The sequence below is a fragment of the Podarcis erhardii genome (genome assembly GCF_964252035.2).
Source record: "Podarcis erhardii genome assembly, chromosome: 11".
Lineage (NCBI taxonomy): Eukaryota > Metazoa > Chordata > Lepidosauria > Squamata > Lacertidae > Podarcis > Podarcis erhardii.
This window is the reverse complement of record NC_138501.1, coordinates 4,009,584-4,032,366: the sequence shown is the minus strand read 5'-3', so window position 1 is coordinate 4,032,366 and position 22,783 is coordinate 4,009,584. Positions and strand designations below refer to the sequence as shown.

The window sequence follows — 22,783 nt, the reverse complement described above, 5'->3', positions numbered from 1 at the left end:
CAAGCTTCCCCAATTGGCCCGCAGAGTCATTTTGGTCAAGTCACACCCACCTGCCCTACACTTGTCATCATATAAGGGGTGTAGGGATACAGTACTAAAACAAAACGGGGAAATCACTTAGTAGGGCCCTGCTGTCTGTGAAGTGCTTTGATGTCCCTGACTACAGAAAAATCATCTGAGATCACTGATGATGTCATTTGACTGACAAGTGGGTGGCCCTACCCACATGTCAATTTTGGTCTGCAAGACAGGTCATTATAATGAACTGACTAGTGGAGAGAAAAAGATTCCCCATCCTTGCCTTAAGGAATCCTAAGGGTCAAGTCGTACAACCCAGATCTCATCTGTCATGTCACTAGCATGTCACACAGATGGTTCACATCACCCACTATTTTTATGCATCCTGTTTCACTCAGTAGACAGGATGGTGCTTCTGAATGCAAAGAAGTTGTGCAAATAAATGTTTGTCCTGTCTAATGAAGTTCCTACAGGTTGCATCATTCCTTCCTTCACACTTCTATCACCCCACAGTCTTCCCACTGCAGACACAAAGTCTGAATCACCATTTCATAGTCAGAAGTCTAAAAAGATTAATATTCATATTCTAATTAGGTTTGTAAAAGATAAAAAGCCACAGTCTAAAGCTGCTTTAATCATACTGGAAACCAAACAGCTCTGATTTTTTTTTAAGTGAACATTATCTGATAGGATTCTCCAAAAATAAAATAATAATAATAATAATAATAATAATAATAATAATAATAATAATACCCCACCCATCTGGCTGGGTTTGCCCAGCCACTCTGGGCAGCTTCCACATGTACTGCAAGTTGCCCAAAAAGGTCAAATTATTCTGGAAGTAAGAAAATAGCTATTTTAAAATGAAATGTGCACTTTCTCATGTTTATGTATATATATACTTTTAGGTGACGAAAGCTGTATTAATTGGGAAATTCGGGGTTCTTTATAACCTATCAATGAAAAGCAACATTTAATGAACAAGAATAACTGAATGCTTAACCTATAATGAAATTGTATGAAAATGGGACATTTAGTAGTCCACAACAAATAAAACTACACTGCATATTAAAATGCTATTCAATAATTATTTGTAGAGCTGACACCAAAATAAGGAAGTCTTACAATGCAATCCTATCAATATTTAGATTTACATATTCTATCATGCTACAGAGCCTCACAAGTAGTTATAAGAACTCCAATATTAAGAAATGGTGCCTGGATTTCCTTTTTTCCTCCTCTGTCCTCCTCAGTTCTTCCTTGTATATTGCTGCCCAAGAGAAGGAACTGTATTTGTTGGTGTGTTTTTTTCTGTAACTCATTCTGGGTGCATTGTCAGTTTAAAAGCAGTATACAAATGCTTTAAACAAAATAAATAAATATTTACTTATAATTTTTTTTTTGCCAGGGGAAGGGGGACCTTAATGGCTTCGTGAGCCAAATCTTTATCTCCCCACCCCCACCCCAAATGGCAACTTTGAACACTGGGGAGACCACCCACCTGTCAATCATCTGACATCATAAAGAGACTTCAGGTGACTGTCAGGTAGGTTGTCCCACCCACCTGTTCAAGCTGCCCATGAGGATGGAAGGCGATAGAAACCAAGTACAACTGGATTCCTGCCACATCAGCTGATGCACAGAGTTCATTCCTTTCTGCAGGGTTCAAGCGTACCAGCGAGTTCCCCACAGGAAACTCACTAGTGCACCTGAACCAATAAGGAATGAACTCCCTGCATATAAACTGATGCAGCAGGAGTTCAATCCTGGTGTCTGTAGCAGTAGCCAATCCAGCTGCCTCGCTATCATACAGGACTTCACATATGACATCAGATGTAGGGCAGGTATGCATGGTTTAAATGGCCTGGCAGGCCAAATTTGGCCTGTGAGCCAGAGGTACCCTAACCCTGTTCTAATCCATTCAATGAGCCTATTTCCGGGTAAACTGGCGTAAGATTACAGAATAAACCAATTAATCATATGGATTTTAGTTGATTAAATATGCATAAAATTTGCATGTGAATGAAAAACATGCTTTCTGTGTGCAAGAGAAGGTGGAATGCTTTGTCTATAAGATGACATCTGGCATCTACTGTTTTTATAAGAACTTGTGTTAAGAACAATCATTTCTTACTTTTTAAAATCTGTTTCCTCTTTAATTAGGGGCACATTCAACTAAGACTGCGTACCTCCATTCCACTTATCTGAGATAAAGTCCTACTAAAGTCAATAGGATTTACTTCCAAGTAGACATGCATGGTAAAAAGGGACCCTGACCGTTAGGTCCAGTTGTGGACGTCTCTGGAGTTGCGGCACTCATCTAGCTTTATTGGCCAAGAGACAGCGTACAGCTTCCGGGTCATGTGGCCAGCATGACTAAGCCGCTTCTAGCGAACCAGAGCAGCACATAGAAACACCGCTTACCTTCCCACCGGAGCAGTACCTATTTATCTACTTGCACTTTGACGTGCTTTCGAACTGCTAGGTTGGCAGGAGCAGGGACCGAGCAACAGGAGCTCACCCCGTCGAACCGCTGACCTTCTGATTGGCAAGTCCTAGGCTCTGTGGTTTAGCCCACAGCGCCCACCCGTGTCCCAGACATGGTATTGCATAGTAAATGTTCAAATCCTAAATATATCAAAATCTAATAAGTCAACAATTAACTGCTTATCCAAATACAGGTCAATAAAATAGAATAACAAACTAAAATCAACTCAACTCCAAGTTGACAATTTTAAATATAATAATTGTTTATTGCAGCAAAATATGATAGAATTCAACTTACCGATATGCCCTGCCTTAACTTTAAATGGTACATCAAACTGATACTGTAAAGATAATTTTTTTAAAAAAAGTTATTTCAGCAACAAAATTAGTTATTTTAACAGTACAAACCATACACATATATTTTACTGCTTTTCAGCTTGGAAGATAATTAATTAAATATCATGCAGCAAGTGAGACAACTTTCTGGTACCAACTACGTTGGTCAAATATTGTGAGCCCAAGAGCCTGGATACAATGTGACAACACAGAATTAATGAAAACAAAATAAGTGGGATTGTGCCCATTGTCACTGGACTACACTCATTCAGCATAATCCACAGAACTCACGTATATATTGTCTGTCCATGCACAGACTCTCCATGCATGACTGGGGACCTTGAAAAAAGCTGGATTCTTGGTCATGTTAACAGGGTCTAGATCACACATATGGTGCCTGTGCACAAACCGTTCTGCTTATTTACTCTAATGATGTTCACTCTGTGAAGCGTTAGGAAGTCAGAGATTTCTTGTTCTGTTCCCCTTTATAATGCCAGTGTTCACTTTAGACTCCATAAATCAGAGCTGGCAAACCTGTGGCCCCGCAGATATTGTTGGACTTTCTCATCAGCCCCAACAGAATGGTTAGTAGTGTGGGATGATGTGATTTGTAGTCCAGCACCACCCAGATATCCATGGGTTCCCTACCCAGCCTTTTTCACACAGCTGCATGCTGCAAGCATGTCCCTGAGTGAATTTCTGCACAGTTGTGCAAATGTTTATTTCATATATACTGTATTGCCATTTCACTTGCAGAAACAAGTAGTTTCATTTTGATTCATCCTTGGCAATGGAAACTTATGAACTTTCACAAGGAAGGTTGTAGTTCTGGGGTACAGAATCTGTTTTGCATGACAAAGGTCCCAGTTTACTTCACTAGTATCTGGAACCTGCAGACCCATCTGAAGAATCACTGTCAATCAGTGTAGACAATACTGAGCTAGATGGAGGATTGGTCTGACAGTATAAGGCAGCTTTCTATATTCCTATTATGGTATGTTACATTACTGTCAGGATGACTGCGTAGAGAAAAATATGGTTTTCCCCATGTGTCATGGGAGAACCATTCCTCCACCCAATAGTTTTTTTCTGGCAATCTCCCCAAGAGCAACAGCAACAGTTCCAGGTGGGTGCTATCTGGAATCTGTAGGAATCCAGTTTTATTGCTGGTGATGAGGCCAAACTCCATGGAGGTTTGGGCAAAACAGTTGATGAGTCTCTGTAGAGCTTCCTCAGAGTGCACTGTCAAAGCTGCATCATCTACAAACAGTATCTCCCAGATAGGAACCCATCACTCCTTGAAGGCATAGGAGAGCCACAGGGGAAAGAATATGCCAAAGAGAGTTGGCGCGAGGACACAGCCCAGTTTCACGCCACTTCTTTATAGGGAAGGAGTCTGATAATGAACCCTCATACTGGATGGTGCTGTGCATGTTCTTGTGGAAGGACACAATCATATTGTGAAGCTTAGGTGGGCATCTTATCTTGTTCAGCAGTGTGAAGTCATTTTCAACTGACAAGGTGTAAGGCCTTTGTCAGGTCTATGAAGGCAATGCACAAGGGGCATCTCTGCTCTCGACACTTCTCCTGCAGCTGGTGCAGTGAGAAAATCATGTTAACTGTTGACTGCTGAACTCTAAAGCTGCATTTTTACTCTGGAGAGATCTTGTCAGCAAGTGACGGTAATCTGCTGAGAACTACCGTACATAGGCAAGGCTTTCCCCACAGTACTCAGCAGGGAGATTGTATTATAGCTGATACAATAATGGCGGTCACCTTTTTTTAATAGAGGGTCACAATGCTGGGGTCCTGTACGTCTTGTGGCATGAATCCTTTTTCTCCACACTGCAGGAGAAGGCTCCCAAACTGGTAGTCAGCCATCTTAGGCTAATATTAGGAATGATGACTCACATTCATCAAAATTTAGCAAGCATCGTGAAATAAAGATCTTTGTCCCTTTTTGCAAATATTAAATTTCATATTACATGCTTATTTGATTGAACTTTGATGTGCTAATTTAAGAAATGTTTTTGTGTTTTCAGTTTGGAATTGCAGATACAAAATGTTTTCTGTAAGCTATAAGAGACCACACTGTTGATGACCCTACAGAAAAACTACCTTACATTATATATTTAATGTATTTAGTAAAAAGAATTTACTAAACCATATGCATGATTATCCATTGAGTTTAAAATATGTTTAAAATATACATTTGGCTTTTTGCTACTGCAAAAGACGGGCCCAGATTTGTTAAATATGTGTGAAATCTGTTCAAAGATGTTTCATTTGTAATTTAAAATTCTGACTGTGTTTTACATTGATTACTGGGTCTCATGTTTTATCTGTATTGCTTTATATATTATGTTCTATAGAGCAGGTTGGCTCAGGACTTAGTTATGCATTGAGTAGACCCACTGAAATCAGTGGGACTTAGTCATGACTAATATTAGCTCCATGGATTTTATGGATTTATTCTAATTATGACTGAGTCTCAAACTACCCCAGTGTTTTTGCTAGCTTTAAAAATGTGAGAATTTATGTTCAATCAATCCTTTGTAGGTTTACTCAGAGCTAAGTCTCACCAAGCTAAATTTCTCAAGTAAATGTGCATAGACTTAAAACATTACATTTCCCTCTGCAACACACGTCCGGTGCTAAGACAGTAGGTCAGGAAATAGAAAAGGCTTAAAAAGGGCAGCAAGCTCAATAGATTTTGAATTACATGCATAAATTACTTGTCCAATGGCAACACAGTTTGTACTGTATTGGTTCATTTACTAAAGAACAGGGACAGGGGATCTGTAGTCCTCCATATGCTCTTGGACCACAACTCCATAATCATTGGTCATTGGCCATACTGGCTGGTGATGATGGGAGTTGGAGTCCAACAACATGTGGAGGACCACAGGTTCCCCATGCCTACTACAAAGTTAACACTTGACAATAGTACATAGTTAAAAGTTTTGTTTGCTCTGAACTTACCAGTGCATTTTCTTTTATTTCAAGATTCTTAAGTGCTACAGCTCCTGTTATGAAATATATATATATAATTGTAATTAGCAAACTACTTTAACATATATCTTTTATAGCAGGCAACTGACAAATTACCCCAAGTTAGGAACTGCCCACCACATAACATCTATCTTCCCAGGATTCAATGTCAGTTAACTTGCCCTTGACCAGGCATCACGTTTTGCATGGCCTCTCCTGATTTCGATGTATTAGCAAGGTACTGATGACATCTCACCCCAAAGCTCCAAATGACTGCTACCAAAATCTTCATATAGATGATACCCTGCAGCACCACACCGCACAACTGCTGGAGGACTGAGAGATAATCACCTAACACTATGCTCTGAAACTGACCCTGGAGATAGGATCAGAACCACCATAAAACAACCCCCAATATCCATCTCACATAGTCAATTCAAAAGGATACCATGGTCAGTGGTATCAAAAGCCACTGAAAGATCTAGTAAGAATAATATGGTCACATTCCTGCTGTCCTCTTGTTAAGGTCAGGGGAAACAAGGCAATTTCAGTCCTGTAGCCAGGCCCGAACCCCAACTGGAATGGGTCAAGACAATCAGTTTCATCCAAGAGTATTTGGTTACCCTTGTGTCACAACCCTCTTAATCACCTTTCCCAGAAAGTGGGTATTTGAAACCAAGTGGTAGTTGTCACAAGTGAATGGGTCCAGGGTAGGCTTTTTCAGGATGTGTCAAGTCATTGCCTCTTAGATAGCCAGGATCTCTCCTTCCCTCAAAGATGTATTTACTATTCCATGGATCCACCCAGTCATACTCCCTCAGAAACTATAGACAGCCATGACAGACAAGGGATGAGGCAATAAATGGTTTGCTGCATTATTGCAAGCACCTTGTCCACATCATCAGGCTGAGTTCCAGTTAAAGACTGCAAATGTGAGGCTATGTGCAATTCTCAAAGAAGAAAAATCCACAAGTGTGGGGTCACCATTAAAAGGGCCCTAATATTGCAAACCTGATCAACTTTAATGGTAGCCCAGACTGCATGGCCTCTCAGGCTGATCTTTGGACCTAATAACTTGTCTCTTGCCATTCAGATCATTAAAGGTCAACACCAGCACTTTAATCTAAACCTGGAACCAAATAGATAACTAGTTCAATTTTGATCAAACCAAGTAGTCTGCACAAGATTTCTAGTGGCTGAATTTTACACCAGCTGAAGTTTCTGAACTGTTATTAAAGAAAGTCCTACACAAAGAACATTATGGTAGCCTAGTCTAGAATATAACCAGAGCATGTGCAACTGAGGCCAGTTTCTTGTTTACTCCTCTACCTCTTACATTATGAGCCCAGGTCCTATACCAATTAAATGTGCTAACCAAACTGAACCGCCTTGTCACTCTTACTTATGTATACACGGCTTGGTTGTGGTAAACCTGAAAGCGGTTTACAAAAACACCATAAAATCAGGGGAAAATACAATAAATTAAAACAGACAAGAAATTAAAATACTAAAGCAGATTAAAACTCACATCAGCTTTTATAAGCATCTGGATAGGCTTGACTAAACAAGAATATTTTTAGCAGGCACTGAAAATAATATATTGAAGACACCTGCTTTATATCAATAGAGTTCCATACTAAACCATTAGGTTCTTACACATAATATTACATGGCACCAGTAATAGTGCCAATTCTGTGGATGGAATTGAAGGTACAGATTAACTCTGTCAAGCAAACTTCCTAATTTTACTGTTAATATCACATAAGGTTTAAGAGACATTACATTAAATCTAGGAAAAAATGAATTTCCTTTACTATACATAGGCACAGCATGTCCTCTTGTTAACTACAGAGTTCAGACAAAGCTATCTACTTTAATTGTTTATCTTTTTTCAGTTCCCACCAGTTATTTTCACTCTAAACACTTTAAAGATACTTTTAAATACAAGCACTTTTACACACAGCTTTCAAGATTCATCTGGCTTAGTTGCAAGCTATATACTGAAGATCCGGGCACTAATACCTCAAGACAAGTCTTGCTGAGTAACCATTCTGATTTAGGTTTACGTGTGACACTATTTCACACTAGTGCAGCTGCCAGAATTTGCCTGCTCTTAGATTAGACCGAATTTTGTGTTGCTTGTTTGAAACGAACCATGCCAATACACTGACAAGATGGAAAACCAGTTTGTCTACATTTTGTACATAACTCCTTCTATTGCATTCAAAGCCAGTATACATTACAGACATGCAACATCTGAAGCAGCCCTTTTACATGAGATGTACACAATGGATACATGTGGCTGAGAGCCATCTGCTCATTGTATGCAATGTATGTTGTTGTTGTTGTTGTTGTTGTTATGCCAATATATAGTCACATCAGCTTTTTAAATATACATACACATTACAGACCTGCAGGATCTACCTGCTAAAGTGGTAATCTGTAAAAGCAGCCTTCAGTGTTTCTCTTTCTTTCTACAAAAAGTTTAGTAAAGCAATGGCTCCATTAAAAAACAGTCACTCATTTGTGACAAATGCAGTTGATACAGTTTTTAAAAGTACTTATTACTTGTTTTCAATAATGCAGTGAAGCAGCATGGCAGGTGCCTCCTCAAAAATACTGAGAGGTTAGTGTCACAAAATGAGGGACCACAATGATGCAGAATAATCATGCAAATACACACCAATTTCTATATACTGTACAGGATTCCACTTTTAAAAAGAAAGCAAATAGTACTGCAACCTCGCTGAAACTAAGCAGTTCTTTATATGATCAGGGTGGAACTTTATGAATGCCACTCTGAGTTCCTTGAAAGGATGGATATGAAATAAACTGCAGAGAGATTAGTGCAGATGGATGCAAATGAAACTTTTTTTCCCCCGCTGTCGCTCAAAAATATATCGAATGCTTTGCTTCCACAAAGTGAGCGGTCAGATGTACACAGAAAAAAACGTGCAGTGCCAGCGGCAAAAGCAGTTACGATGGGTGGGTTTTTGTTTGCTTCCGCTCCACCCCAACTCCAGAACTCGCCCCCACCGAGCTGGGCAGGGCGCGGCCCATAAGGTGCTCCTGCCTCCCGCGCCCGGGGCGGCCAGGGCTCTTGGCCGCCCAAACTTCCGACCCGGGAGCAAGAGCTGCGGCCGGCGAGGCGAGGCGCGGCGGGGAGGGCGAGGCGCGCGTGACAGGGCCTGGCGCTGCCCCGGAGCGCGCAGGAGCGCCGGCCAGACGCGCGGGCCGGGAGAGGCAGAGCCAGCCGCCTGTGGGACTCGTGAGGCAGCCGCCCCGGGCTCCCTCACGCAGCAGCAGCGGCCGAGAGGCGGCCTCGGGGGGAGGAGGAGGAGGAGGAGGAGGAGGAGGAGCAGCCTTGGAGGGCGAGGGGTCGGGCAAGGGCGGCCTCGCCCCTCACTCACCTCCCCAGATGCCGAGCGAGAGCTGGGAGCTGTCCAGGTTCACCACATAGTCGCCCAGGAAGCGGTTCAGAACGTCCACCACCACCGACTCGAACACCATCCTGGGAAGCGGCTCCCGGCGAGCCTCGCTCCGCCTTCAGGGCGCCAAGGGAGGCGGAGGAGCGCCCGCGCCCGCCGGCCCCTTCTCGAGCTCGACACAGGTCTCCGCCGCCGCCGCCCGCTGCCTCAGACTGGCCCTGCCCTGCCGCGCAGGCGCACCGGCGACGCTGGGGCGCTACCGAGGGCCGGCCATGAGGGAAGCGCTCGCTCGCTCTCTTCTTCCCGCCTCTCCCTTCGCCCAGCGAGGCAGCGCCAAAGATAGGCTGGCGGCGGCGCGCACGCGCGGCCTCCCGCCCCCTTTCCGTCAGGCGGGCGGCGTTCTTCGTCGCGCGAGACTGTGGCGTCGGTTAAACTGCCCCCCAGGGCCGCCCTCCGCGGGTGCCTTGCCCTTCCTCACGTTCACCGTGCCGTCAAGGGGGGGGGGGCCGCGTGTCGACCTAATTCTGCCCCAGGGGCGTGGTGAGGAAGCCCGCCGGCGCCCAAGCGCAGCTCCCCCGTCCGAAGCAGCCCCAAAGATCCGTGGGACCCGCGAAGGGTTTAAAGCGGTGCAAAATGCACCGAGAGGGTCGCCGTCTGCTGCGCAGCCCTTTAATTCCCGGGTGCGTCGATGTCACTTCAAGATTTCTAAAGCCCTCCGGGTGTTATTTACACGTTTCTATGTATTAAAAAAGAGAAACTATTTATCTAGAATTCTAGAGTTGGAAGGGAACCCGGTCATCTAGTCCAACCCCCTGGAATGCAGGAATCTCAAGTAGGTCATGCATGACAGACATGGGGGGGGGTCAGCCAAAGTTGTTGTGCAGCCTTATGAGGCTTTGCTCTCGGGTGGGAAAAAGTATTGCACCCGGGAAAGGGAAAATGGGGGTCAACAGACACTCAAGGAATAGTTTTGGAGAAAAAGCTTTATTTCTACCATCCATGAACTGGTAGAAGGAGCGAGTGTGATCGTTCACAAACATGCCCAGGTTCACAGTCATTTGCACAGAGCATATATTCCCCTTCAAGTTCCCTCCCCTTTCTCCTCCTCCTCCTCCTCCGAAGTCCTGCCTCCAGTTCCCCTGAGCATGAACAGAAAGCTCCTCTCTTGGGGCTCTTCCCAGGAAAGGGGGTGAGAAACCAAGGGGGGCTTGAGGAGCCTCGTGGTTCAGCATGTCCAAGATGTTGCAACTGAATGAGATAAAAGTCATTTCTCAGGCTTGCTCTGAACAGAGCCTATTCATTAGCTTTTTGAAGCCTTCTCGTGCTGATAAAAGTAACATTTTGATTATGCACAGCATCTTATGAGAAAAACAGAGGAAAGCTTTAGCTGTGGATTTTTAGAAGACGAAAGGAATTTTGGACAGTTTTGAGGCCTGGGGTGATTATTGGGGGGGGGGGTGACTTCGGGCCTAGGTGGGGTCACCTGTCCTCACCTCCTTTAGTTTAACTTTTTTTCTGAAAAGGAAGGCGTTATGGAGGAGGCGGGTGGCAGAACCTCAGTTAATTAAATGCTTTTCAATAATATCTGTGGATGCCCCCTCTTGGCTACACCCATGCTGACAGATGGCCATCTACCTGGACAACATTTAGCGTGGTAAGTTTACATTTGATGAAGAAGTACATAAACTGCTTTCGGAAAACAAAATAAATTTTACCTTCTGAAAATGTCAGGTAATGCTAAGTAATTATAACATAACATAACTGCAAGTACTTGGCAATCATTTTTATTTATTTCAATGCAATTTTACACAATTTAACTTACCAAGCAAAACTAAATTATATTTATATCCAAAATATATTTTCAATTCCCAAGTCATGTCGCAACCCATCATCTTTGGAATTTGAAAGTTTAAAAATTCAACATTTCCTTTGGGCATAGCTAAAAGTTTCTATGTCCATAAATAGCTGCATTCAAAACACACACATAGACCATCAGAATACAGTATATTATTTTGTTAATGGCAGGAAGAATACCATTAAACTGCAGTGTGTTCCTTGAAGTGTTTATTTGTATAGCTGCCAGAGGTGAGGTTTACATTCAAATGCAAGTGCTGACCAACATGGTTTGATAATTGATTCAATTTAAATTTTATTTTATTAGCATGGTTATACAACTGTTCTTCAACTTTTAAAAAAATCTATGAAGAATACTTTTGAGAGATCTGGCAGGGTCAGGAAGAACGTGCAACAGAGAATTAGCCTCAAATTCCATTATTAGAATGCAAATTATTTCCCTCCCAACCAGACCAGGCCTATTTTAGCATACATAATTATAAGATTCAGGACTATGGCATGGTTCACCAATTACTATTGGGTATGAAATTCTACATCAACCTGCCCTGACATCCACCCACCCTCACTTTCCCTTTAAATTGTGTTTCTCTACAGAAGACTGTAAATATAGGCTTAAAAATATAAAGACTGTGCTTAGTAAAATCTCAGAAATGAGAGTGGGGGCTAAGCAAGATTTCAGGTAAACACACTGATTCACGTCTAATGTTAAGTCATTGGTTGTTTAAAAAATCACACGTTAACCATAACTTCTCCCACATGGTTTCAGATTGTGGTTTGTTTGTAGTAAAGAATCATAGTTAAACTTACGGGCAATTTGAACAAACCAGTTGCAGGTTTATCACTATGTCCCTACCCTATGGCTAACCGAAACAGAATATATAGTGCACTAAAAAAGTAAACATAAGATAGGCTAAGTTATACAGTTAATATTAATTATACATTAATATTGAATTTAGAGAGGGACGCTGGTGGCACTGTGGGTTAAACTACAGAGCCTAGGACTTGCTGATCAGAAGGTCAGCGGTTCAAATCCCCACGACGGGGTGAGCTCCCATTGCTCGGTCCCTGCTCCTGCCCACTTAGCAGTTTGAAAGCACGTCAAAGTGCAAGTAGATAAATAGGTCCCCCGGCAGGAAGGTAAACGGAGTTTCTGTGTGCTGCTCTGGTTCGCCAGAAGCGGCTTAGTCATGCTGGCCACAAGACCTGGAAGCTGTACACCGGCTCCCTTGGCCAATAAAGTGAGATGAGCGCCGCAACCCCAGAGTCGGTCACGACTGGACCTAATGGTCAGGGCTCCTTTTACCTTTACCTTTAAGTCTTGCCCAGCAGTGTAGTGTGGGTTGCCAGCACCTGGGGCGGGCACATGCATGCTGGGGGGGGGGGAAGGTGAATGGAGCCTATTGCACCAGCCCTGAAGGCCTGGCCCGGGCACAGCTTGGCTTGTGTCTCCATGGCTCTGGCCTTAATGAGGGAGTCTGTAGTGGGGCGCCTCGTTGAGCCCCCTCAGAAATCTGTGCCTGGGGCCATGGGCCCCCTGGCTCCTCCACGCTATGCACCTGACCCCTCCCCACATAATCAGTCACAAGACACGGCACATGCACATCATTTCAATGGCAATGCACATGTGAGCCGCCCCAAGCGAATGTAAGAGGGGAGCAGCCTGTACGCGCAAAACGCACGGTGCTCCACGCACCTCCGTCGAAGAGGCAGCCCAGCGAGCCTCAACGCCTGCCGCTCTCTATCCCGCCACCAATTAAAATTTCTTTTGTTTGAAAGTGCTTCCATTTTAGAATTAAAACACCCAAACCACTGCCCCAATGAAACTTGATTGAAGTTTTCCCATGCTGTCCATAAAGAAAGGCATTCTGCCAAAATCATTAAGACACCTAAGGTGCATCTTATCAGCGTAACATTTCCAACATTTCCAAAGTAAAAGATACACCCCATTAACAAGTCAATGAAGTACTGAGCATTGATTTTAAAATTGCAGTCAAAGTTTTACGATCTAATTTATTTAAAATTTATTTAAGATGCTCTGAGATGATCAGGAGATTGATTTTCACTCTTAGTACAGAGATCCAGAACTAGGAGGCAAAAGACCAGTTCTTTTGACAGCGTAACATATACAGGTAGATTGTTTTTAGGAACGGAAAATATTCAGAGTTCAGAATTTGGGGTAAGCATATTTCTAATAGATGACCTTTCAGTATGGTTGCTCTGCAGCAACTCTGCAGAAATTTATTTCTTAAGTGTTTTTGTAATGCAACAATACACTTTTGCTGAAAGACTATTAGTCCCCTGCCAATAAAATAATAATAATAATATTATTATTCTGGATTAGTTGTAGTTTCCGGGTCAGCTTCAAAGGTAGCCCCACGTAGAGCGCATTGCAGTAGTCCAAGTGGGAGATAACTAGAGCATGCAGCACTCTAGCGAGACAGTCCACGAGCAGATAGGGTCTCAGCTGGTGTACCAGATGGAGACGGTAGACAGCTTCTCTGGACACAGAATTGACCTGCGCCTCCATGGACAGCTGCGAATCCAAAACCAGCTGCGCACCTGGTTCTTCAGGGGCACAGTTACCCCATTCAGGACCAGTGAGTCCTCCACACCTGCCCGCCTCCTGTCCCCCCAAAACAGTACTTCTGTCTTGTCAGGATTCAACCTCAATCCATTAGCCGCCATCCATCCTCCAGGCACTCACACAGGATCTTCACCGCCTTCACTGGTTCTGATTTGAAAGAGAGGTAGAGCTGGGTATTATCCACATACTGATTATGCCCAGCCCAAACCCCCTGATGATCTCTCCCAGCGGCTGCATGTAGATGTTGAAAATCATGGGGGAGAGGACAGAACCCTGAGGCACACCACAAGTGAGAGCCCAGGGGTCTGAACACTCATCCCCACCACCACCACTTTCTGAACACGGCCCAGGAGGAAGGAGCGGAACCACTGTATAACAGTGCTCCTAGCCCCTCTAGACGGTCCAGAAGGATGTTAGGGTCAATGGTGTCAAAAGCCGCTGAGAGATCCAGCAGAACTAGGAAACATCGCTCACTTTTGTCCCTAGTCCGCCGGAGATCATCAACCAGCGCGACCAAGGCAGTTTCAGTCCCATGATGAAGCCTGAATCCAGACTGGAAGGGATCCAAATGGTCAGCATTCTCCAGGCGTGCCTGGAGTTGTTCGGCATCCACTCGCTCAATCACCTTGCCCAAGAATGGAAGATTTGAGACTGGGCGATATTGGCTGCATCTAAAGATGTTTTTTTAAGATGCGCTTTGATAACCGCCTCTTTTAGCAGGTCTGGGAAGGCTCCCTCACAGAGAGAAGCATTCACCACCCTGTGAAGCCCATCATCCAGACCTTTCTGGTTAGCTTTTATAAGCCAGGATGGGCAAGGATCAAGGAGATAGGTGGTTGGTTTCACTGGTCCAAGCAGCCTGTCCACATCCTCAGAGGTAACAGATTGGAATTGATCCCACTCAACTTGACTAGATGGGACTCTAGCACTCTCCCGCCCTGGCCCTGCTCCCACTGTAGAGTCTACCTCTTCCCTAATATGAGCAACTTTATCTGCAAAAAAACTTTGCAAAATCATTGCAGGAGATAATGTGGCCCTTACTGGGCCTTGATGAAGCAGGTGGTTCTGCTAAATTGCGAACCACCTGAAAAAGTCTCCTGCTGCTGCAATAGAGGTGGTGAAGTCTTCTTCGCCATCGCTACCGCCACTTGGTGAGCTCGACATTGAGCTCTAACCCGTGTCCAGTCAGCTTCAGAATGAGTTATCTGCCACTGGCTTTCTAGCCGTCTCAGCAATTATTTCATTGCACTCAGATCTGTGGAAAACCATGGGGCTGTTTGGGCTCCATGTAATCGGAGAGGGCGCTTCAGAGCCAAACAGTCAATAGCCCTGGTTAACTCCACATTCCAGCGGGCCACCAGGGAATCAGCTGAAAGAAGAGAAGAAGAAGAAGAGTTTGGATTTGATATCCTGCTTTATCACTACCCAAAGGAGTCTCAAAGCGGCTAACATTCTCCTTTCCCTTCCTTCCCCACAACAAACACTCTGTGAGGTGAGTGGGGCTGAGAGACTTCAGAGAAGTGTGACTACCCCAAGGTCACCCAGCAGCTGCATGTGGAGGAGCGGAGATGCAAACCCGGTTGCCCAGATTACGAGACTACTGCTCTTAACCACTACACCACAGTGGCTCTCAACCATCAACATGGGATAAAGCATCCCCTACCACTCTCTGGAAACCATTTGGATCCATTAAGTGGACCATCCGAATCAGTCCCACCTCCCTGCAGAGGGGAAGGGTCACGGAGAAGTCCAGTTGCACCAGGAAGTAATCTGATCATGGCACTTCTTTAGTTTCGCTTTTACTTAGTGTTAGATCACCAACATCCATAGAAATGAACACCAGGTCTAAGGCATGTCCGCGGCTGAGAGTTGGGCCAGACTTATTCAGAGACAGCCCTATGGAGGCCATGCTTTCCACGAAGTCCCAAGCGGCCCTTTGTAAGGTCGTGTCGGCATGGATGTTAAAATCCCCTAGGACAACCAAACTAGGTCTCTCCAGGAGAACATCCGCCACGGCCTGAAGCAGCTCGGGCAGGGAATCCTTGGTGCAGCGGGGAGGTCGGTACACCAAAAGGGTCTTCCCAATAGGATGCCTGGTGCAAACTAATGACTTCCTAAAAATCACTGCAACCCCCCCTCCCCGCCCACAAGGCCTGAGTTGCTGTGCATAAAAGAAACCTGGTAGACAAGCAGTGGCGAGGACAGGCCCATCTGCTTCATCCAACCAAGTCTCTGTTACACATGCCAGGTCAAGTCCTCCATCCGCAATCAAGTCATGGATGGCAGTGGTCTTATGAATCACTGACCTGGCATTGCACAGCAGCACCTTCAGGTCATGTGGATTATCCCTTGCTGATTCCAGTATAATATTTGACATATCTAGATTTCCACATGAATTAGAGTGGATATCATTTCCCTCTTCTGTAGTACTGCTTACTTCCAGGTAATCACATACCCAGCAACATTTGTCCAATGAAAATAGGGACATCCTATGGAAAAGTGGGACATTCCAGGATCAAATCAGAGACCGGGACAGCATCTCTAAATTGGGGATGTTCCTGAAAAATAGGGACTCTTGGAGGGTCTGCTATACCTATTTGTAGTTTTAAAATAATTCATGGTATCCTGCTCTGCAAAAATAATCTATGCTTTCTGTGTGCTATTTTTGTATTTGGTAAAAGGAAATGGAAATGGAAAATCTTTTAAGTATACAGGTCTAGTTTTCACTTTATGTAAGGAGACTCAACCCCACAGCTACATGGGCATGTGGGTAAGGCAAATTCAGCGCTTAGCTTAGTGCAGGGGCGAAAAAAAAGGCTTTATTTCACCTGGGTCAATGACCCAGTTTGGCACCCCCCCACACACATTTGTGTACACACAAACACAGGCTGGAAGCCTCAATGGTGCCCCTCTGGAGGCTTCACCTGGGGCAAAAAAGCTACCAGCTAGCCTCCCCAGTAGCCATGGCTCTGCTTAGTGAGTGTGTTAGTTTGACTATTGTTTGTTCTGTATGAAATGTACAAAGGGGAAAATGGCATGTTTTGCTTAAAATTAATTTCCTGTCTTTTTTAATGCTGCATTTGGGTTTGGCAGGGACGCGGGTGGCGCTGTGGGTAAATCCTCACGCCTAGGGCTTGCCAATCGCATGGTCGGCGGTTCGAATCCCCGCGGCGGGGTGAGCTCCCGTCTGCGGTCCCAGCTCCTGCCCACCTAGCAGTTCGAAAGCACCTCTAAGTGCAAGTAGATAAATAGGTACCACTTTATAGCGGGAAGGTAAACGGCGTTTCCGTGTGCTGCGCTGGTGCTGGCTCGCCAGAGCAGCTTCATCACGCTGGCCACGTGACCCGGAAGTGTCTCCGGACAGCGTTGGCCCCCGGACTCTTAAGTGAGACGGGCGCACAACCCTAGAGTTGGACACGACTCGAGGGTTACCTTTTGGGTTTGGCAGTGGAAAGATGATGATGATGATGATGATGATGATGATGATGATGATGATTCATTCATTCATTTTACTCCCTTTCTATTAGGTTGTTAGTTCTGTAGGAAAGGCATATGGAAGACAAAGGGCTGTATTGCTGCAGAGCTTATCACCCTGACACTATTTTTCAAATAAATGTACAGTACTACGTAAAATACAGACACCATTCCAGAACACAGCAGACAGAAGTATAATTATGTTTTACAAATTCTTTGGGAAAATTAAATTGAACAAATTATAGCAAAAATGAAGAAAATTGTTTATTGGTTGATTCAAATAGCACCATCTGGTGGACAAACAATTTCCTATTTTTCCTTGGACAGAACTTTTCCCAAATGTTTTTATTAATTAGAATTGATTACTTGTGTTAACCACAGTTCTAAACTCCTTGTTCAGAGGCATCCCCTCTCTAGGGCCTCCATGCTCTAGTGCTGCATTGATTCAATACTCATATGTCACCCATTACTGAATGCACAAGTTAGAAGCTGATAATGCGAGCTATAATTTTATTGAAATTGACAGTTTTGCTTTCCCTAGCAATATAATTGTATCCTGGGTGTATACGTTGCTCTGTATATTCACTTTCTTCTTTAAGTTGACCATGTTTAATGCCAGGTCTACTTTCTGGTAAATTAAGCTTCTTTTTCTTAAACAGATACCCAATTCAGAAGCTTTCTACTAAGCATTAAGCTTTAACCTTATGCTGAGTCCCACTGAACTCACTGGGATTAGTTCTGAGTAGACATATATAGCATGCCCTTTAATACCAAACTTACGATTGTCTTTTGCCTATCATATTGTAAGTTATACTGATCCACCAAAAATGAGCTAGTGGTTTTTGCATACTTGGATATAGAGAAGTATATTAGTTTTCACATTAGAAGAAAAATAAATGTTTAGAATGCCCTGACAAGAACCTATGTTCAGTGATCAGTTTGGGGAAGTTTGTTTCTTAAATTAAGAATGCCCTAAGTACTTTTCAAAAGGTTCTTTAAAAAATGTATAAAACATGGAAAGAAAACATAGAAATAGCCTGGTAAGCGAGATGCTGAACTTTGGGAAGGAGGCAAGAGGGCTCTGACAGGGTCCTAGAATCCTCCCACCTCAAAGCCTAGTTAGCACTTTCCCAGCTTGGGGGAAAATGTCCAGCTTCTTTGAAAAATTGGACTGTCTTGCTGTATCAGGCACCTATACTTTCTCAGAGGGTTCCAGTCTTCGATGAGAAAATGCTAATGACTCTTAAAGAGAGATGGAAGGATCTGCCAATTTTTGTTCTCTCAGTTTTTCATTTTTCCAATACAGTGGTACCTCGGTTTTCAAACGTCTCCTTTGACAGACGTTTCGGTTTTCAAACATGGTAAACCCGGAAGTAACTGTTTCAGTTTTCGAACACTTTTCAGAAGTCAAACATGCCCCGCAGCTTCCGTATTGAGTTTTCCGTATTGTATTGAGGCTTCCATATTAAGTTTTTGGTTTCGGAACTTGAACAGTCTTCCAGAACGGATTACGTTCGAAAACATTATGTTCTCAACATTTTGTAGCAATTTGCTGTAATTACTACTTTAAAAGCCTCCTGGAAATTCATCACAATTTTAGTGCAAATTTCTCCTAATAAACATATTTTTATATGCAGTTTTGACTAATGTACACATTCTTGCAAGCAATTTCTCAAATAAAATGCAAGTTTGTTATTTTCACTAATATCTTCACTTTTATACACATTTTCCCCAAATATATTCATCTGGAGCCTCCTTTAAACATTGTTGCCCACTGCTTAGCTTAGTGATAATATTATGCAATTACTGGGAGAGTTGCCTGTAGGCAACATGACTGATCGGAGCTATGCCATTTCTAAAAGCTTTGTGGGACTCATGGTTGCTGTTATTCCACTGGAAAACCAGTGATGGGCTGAACAATTATTCTTGGTATAACAGAGTATGGTCAATAGCATTGGCTGAAAATCCACAAAAATCCACAACAATTGCTCCCGCCCAACCTCCTTTCTCAGTCTCTCACTCTTCACAGTCCTCAGAGGTTGATGCAAAGACTCAGGGGGTTGCAGTTGCCAAGGTTCCTGGGTTTGCTAGCAGCTTTCCTATTTATTTATTTTTGCACCATTCTGACACGTTTTCCACTCTTTTCAGGCTTTTTTGCGCCTTTTTGCAGTTTAAATCACCTTATTTAATTAAATAATTATTTAATTATTTCCTGGAACAGCCTGGAACTGGTGCAGCAAAAAAGAAGTACCGTAAAAACTGTTCTACCCTCCACCTTTGCCAGTGCAAATGACTGCAATTTGTTTCAATACTGAATTTTGTGACTACTCCATTCTGCTGTTCCCTGGCCAGGACTTAGAATTGCTATTATGTGGAACTTCGTACCAAATACTAAGTAAATCTGTGAGACATACTCCAAAGTAAAGGTGTTTTTAACTGAGGTACTGGTGTGTAGGGGGGAACTTTAAAAAAACAACAACACAAAAAACCCAGTTGCTGGCACTTACCAGTTTTCGGGTGATTTTTATGTTTTGCATTGTGGAATAATGGCTTAAAATCTGGATACTTCAAAATCACTTAATTTATCTCCCTTTCATTGTTACTATTTCATTGGTTCTTCATGCTGAAGTATGAAGGACTAGTCCTTCTGAAATACAGTCAAACCTCGGTTTTCGAACTTCTTGGCTGCCGAATGTTTCGGAAGCAGAACGCCGAAAACCTGGAAGTGAATGCTTCCATTTTCAAATGCGCCTCGGAGGTCAAACAGCTTGCGAGGCACATTTATCCATTTTTCCAATGCTAATCCACTATTTTACCTTTTGGGGCAGACAGCATATTTGAATTTTCTGTTCCCAGATGCCACAATGATTTCTACAGGCTCTTTTTTCTAGGAGGGAAAAAGAGATGTCCATCTGCAGCAAAACTGAACTGTAACTATTCCTGTGACTGTAATTAGTTTTTAACTGTTTTTAATATGATGTTTTGAATTGCTGTAACCCACCCTGAGGCATTATGGTGAAGGCAGGTAAAAATTTGAATTATTAATAACAGCAACAACTATAGCAATTCTTAAGGTGGCCATCCTCAAACCAAGGAATTTCAAAGCATGAAACTGCTGAATTACAATTAATCAGGAAATTCAATTCAATCATCGGTGACTTAAATCAAGATTTAATCAGACCACACATGTTAATTAGTTGACCCGATGCCACATATTTGTCTTTTCAATTGTCATGGTAACTCTTTGGCTTTTAAATAAGTATCACTATTTACTCTTTGCATTTTGTTTGATCTCATTCCTTTCCATTCCATTCTCTAACCATATGTGTGTGTATGCCTCCTAATTTATGATTACACCATGCATCTTCAGATATTGACTCTTGATTCATGTTTCCTTAAGACCACACTCTTCTTCATTCTACCTTCCAACCATGTGTGTGTATATGCCTCCCAATTTAGAATAACACTTCTGGCCCATGAAATATTATGTGATAAGAAATTGTTAGTCTTTAAGCTATCCCAGGATTCTTTGTTGTCTTTGGCTACTCCCTATGCTGAGGCCTCATTTGGGCAGTTTTGGGGTGCTCCATCATTACTGAGGTTTTTTTTCTGTTTCTGCAAACCTTTAGGTTTCCCCAAACCTATTGATATCTCCCTCATTTGTGTAGATAGTGCCGTTTTGGCAACATAAAGTATGGTGCTTGAATAATTCATATTTACTTATAGTAAAAAAAAAAAAAAGGTAAAGGACCCCTGGATGGTTAAGTCCAGTCAAAGGTGACTATGGGTTGTGGTGCTCATCTTGCTTTCAGGCTGAGGGAGCCGGAGTTTGTCCACAGGCCAACAGGACTAAACCACTACTGGCGCAACAGGACACCATGACAGAAACCAGAGCGCTCAGAGACGCTGTTTACCTTCCAGCCACAGCGGTACCTATTTATCTACTTGCTCTGGCGTGCTTTCAAATTGCTAGGTTGGCAAGAGCTGGGGCAGAGCAACGGGAGCTCACACCCTCACGGGGATTTGAACTGCCAACCTTCTGATAGTACTGTTTGTGTGTAGACCAACCAGCCTTAAAATGTGATAAGTCAGAGAGCACAAAGTGAAATACACACACATTGCTGTACCAGTATGTATGAATACATCACTGAACTGGTGAATTGGTTATGGCAGAGCTTTCCAAACTGTGTGCCACGACACATTAGTGTGTCGGCTGCAGTGTGTAGGTGTGTCGCATGAACGCTCCTCGCACTCCTCCCAGGACTGGAAAGGGGTTATTTTGACTTCTGGTTTGCTAATCAAACTGAATTACTGTGTTGTGAGATGATGCATGTCTAAAAAGTGTGTCACCAACATGAAAAGTTTGCATATTATCACACCAATTCTTGTGATCGCCATATTGCAAAAGGTGCCACTGTAATCATTGTGATTGCTGCAGTTTAAAAATCCTGTTAGTACGGCAGTATTAAAATTATTAAAATTATTTGACTTTTGTTAACTTGGTAGATGAAAATTTGGTGAAAGAAAATACCATTAAACTGAAGAATAGAATTATTCTACATGTGAACTGTCAGTAGGTTTTATTAATTTGTTACTGCAGTTATTTTTACTAAATTCTGAGCACTCTTTTCTACTTCCAGTGGCTTTTAAAAATACTTGCTCTTTTTAATATGGCCAGAAGATGGCAGTGGATGGTGTTGAGGAGTACAGTATTCTTTATTTTGAACCTCTTCCCATCAGAGCAAGCAATAAATAAATAAATAAACAAATAAATAAATAAAATGCACTTGTTTTGACTATTGAGATCAACAACAAAAAATAACATTTGCACCAGTCATGCATACACAAGGAAATCTGTTTTAAAGATTTCTGAAAGTTGAAAGATACAAAATGTCCATACATCTTGAGGCAGTGGGAAGAAGAGTTCCCAGATTTTAATGGAAATAAATGACATTTTGGGCAATATATATATATATATCACAATTCTTTCTTGTCAACTTGAGCTTACTTTACAGCTGCAATTTTGCACTCGTCTACCTGGGAGTAAGCCTCTTTGAAATCAGTGGGAGACTGAAGCATAGAGTAGACATGGGTTGCGCTAAGGTTGCAATAATGTGCATTCTTAGTGTGCATACTTAGCAGGCATAATCCCAAAGCTAGTGCTATCAGTTACCTAACCTGTGACTGAACAGAATTGAGTTAATGGTGGTATCTGCCCCATTAATAGTTGTGTTGAAGAGGGAATTTCACCAGGTGCAACTTGTCATACAGGGTGCATTAAAGGTGCAGGAGCTCTAATTTATTTTTCACCTGCTCATGCTAGGTAAGAGCGTTTTGTTATTAAGAGAATGAATTCAGCGTTTTCAGGTTGCTTAACCCTTGGCTAAGGATTTGTTGCTACCATGGTTTAGTCTTAGAAAGCAACGTCTCTCAGAATGCACAGAATTAAATCTCCTCAATAAGCAACAACAGCATGCCCAGTACCTTTAAGATTAGGAAGGTTAGCATGGCTTTCAGACAGAGAGAGGGCTCAACCACCCTACATTTAGAAATTGTCTGCAGATTGATCGTACATTAGATCTAAGTTGATGAATTTCAGTGGGTCTGCTCT

General features: G+C 42.9%; 1 protein-coding gene and 2 long non-coding RNA genes across 5 annotated transcripts in view; 2 read left to right on the top strand and 1 right to left on the bottom strand.

The window, feature by feature from the left end:
• Positions 1 to 9,438, bottom strand: part of VPS13A (vacuolar protein sorting 13 homolog A) — a 151,053-nt gene extending 141,615 nt beyond the window's left edge. For 2 of the 3 annotated variants that reach the window (XM_081880886.1, XM_081880887.1), the window contains exons 1-3: positions 9,243 to 9,437; positions 5,824 to 5,867; positions 2,804 to 2,846 (exon numbers count right to left, since the gene is read on the bottom strand). In XM_081880886.1, coding sequence (XP_081737012.1) covers positions 2,804 to 2,846; positions 5,824 to 5,867; positions 9,243 to 9,342 — 187 coding nt within the window. In that variant the 5' untranslated portion in view covers positions 9,343 to 9,437. Of the gene's footprint in view, positions 1 to 2,803; positions 2,847 to 5,823; positions 5,868 to 9,242 lie in introns of all 3 variants that reach the window. The other variant, XM_081880888.1, reaches the window with a different exon arrangement.
• The window catches only part of LOC309352570, a 52,345-nt gene extending 30,187 nt beyond the window's left edge, over positions 1 to 22,158 (top strand). Inside the window, exon 2 of the long non-coding RNA XR_014161383.1 lies at positions 21,636 to 22,158. This is a non-coding gene — a long non-coding RNA (uncharacterized lncRNA). The remainder of the gene's footprint in view (positions 1 to 21,635) is intronic.
• Positions 14,396 to 18,003, top strand: LOC309352563. Its single transcript, XR_014161376.1, has 2 exons — positions 14,396 to 14,575; positions 17,226 to 18,003. It is a non-coding gene; the product is annotated as an uncharacterized lncRNA (long non-coding RNA).
• Positions 22,159 to 22,783: the final 625 nt, after the last annotated feature.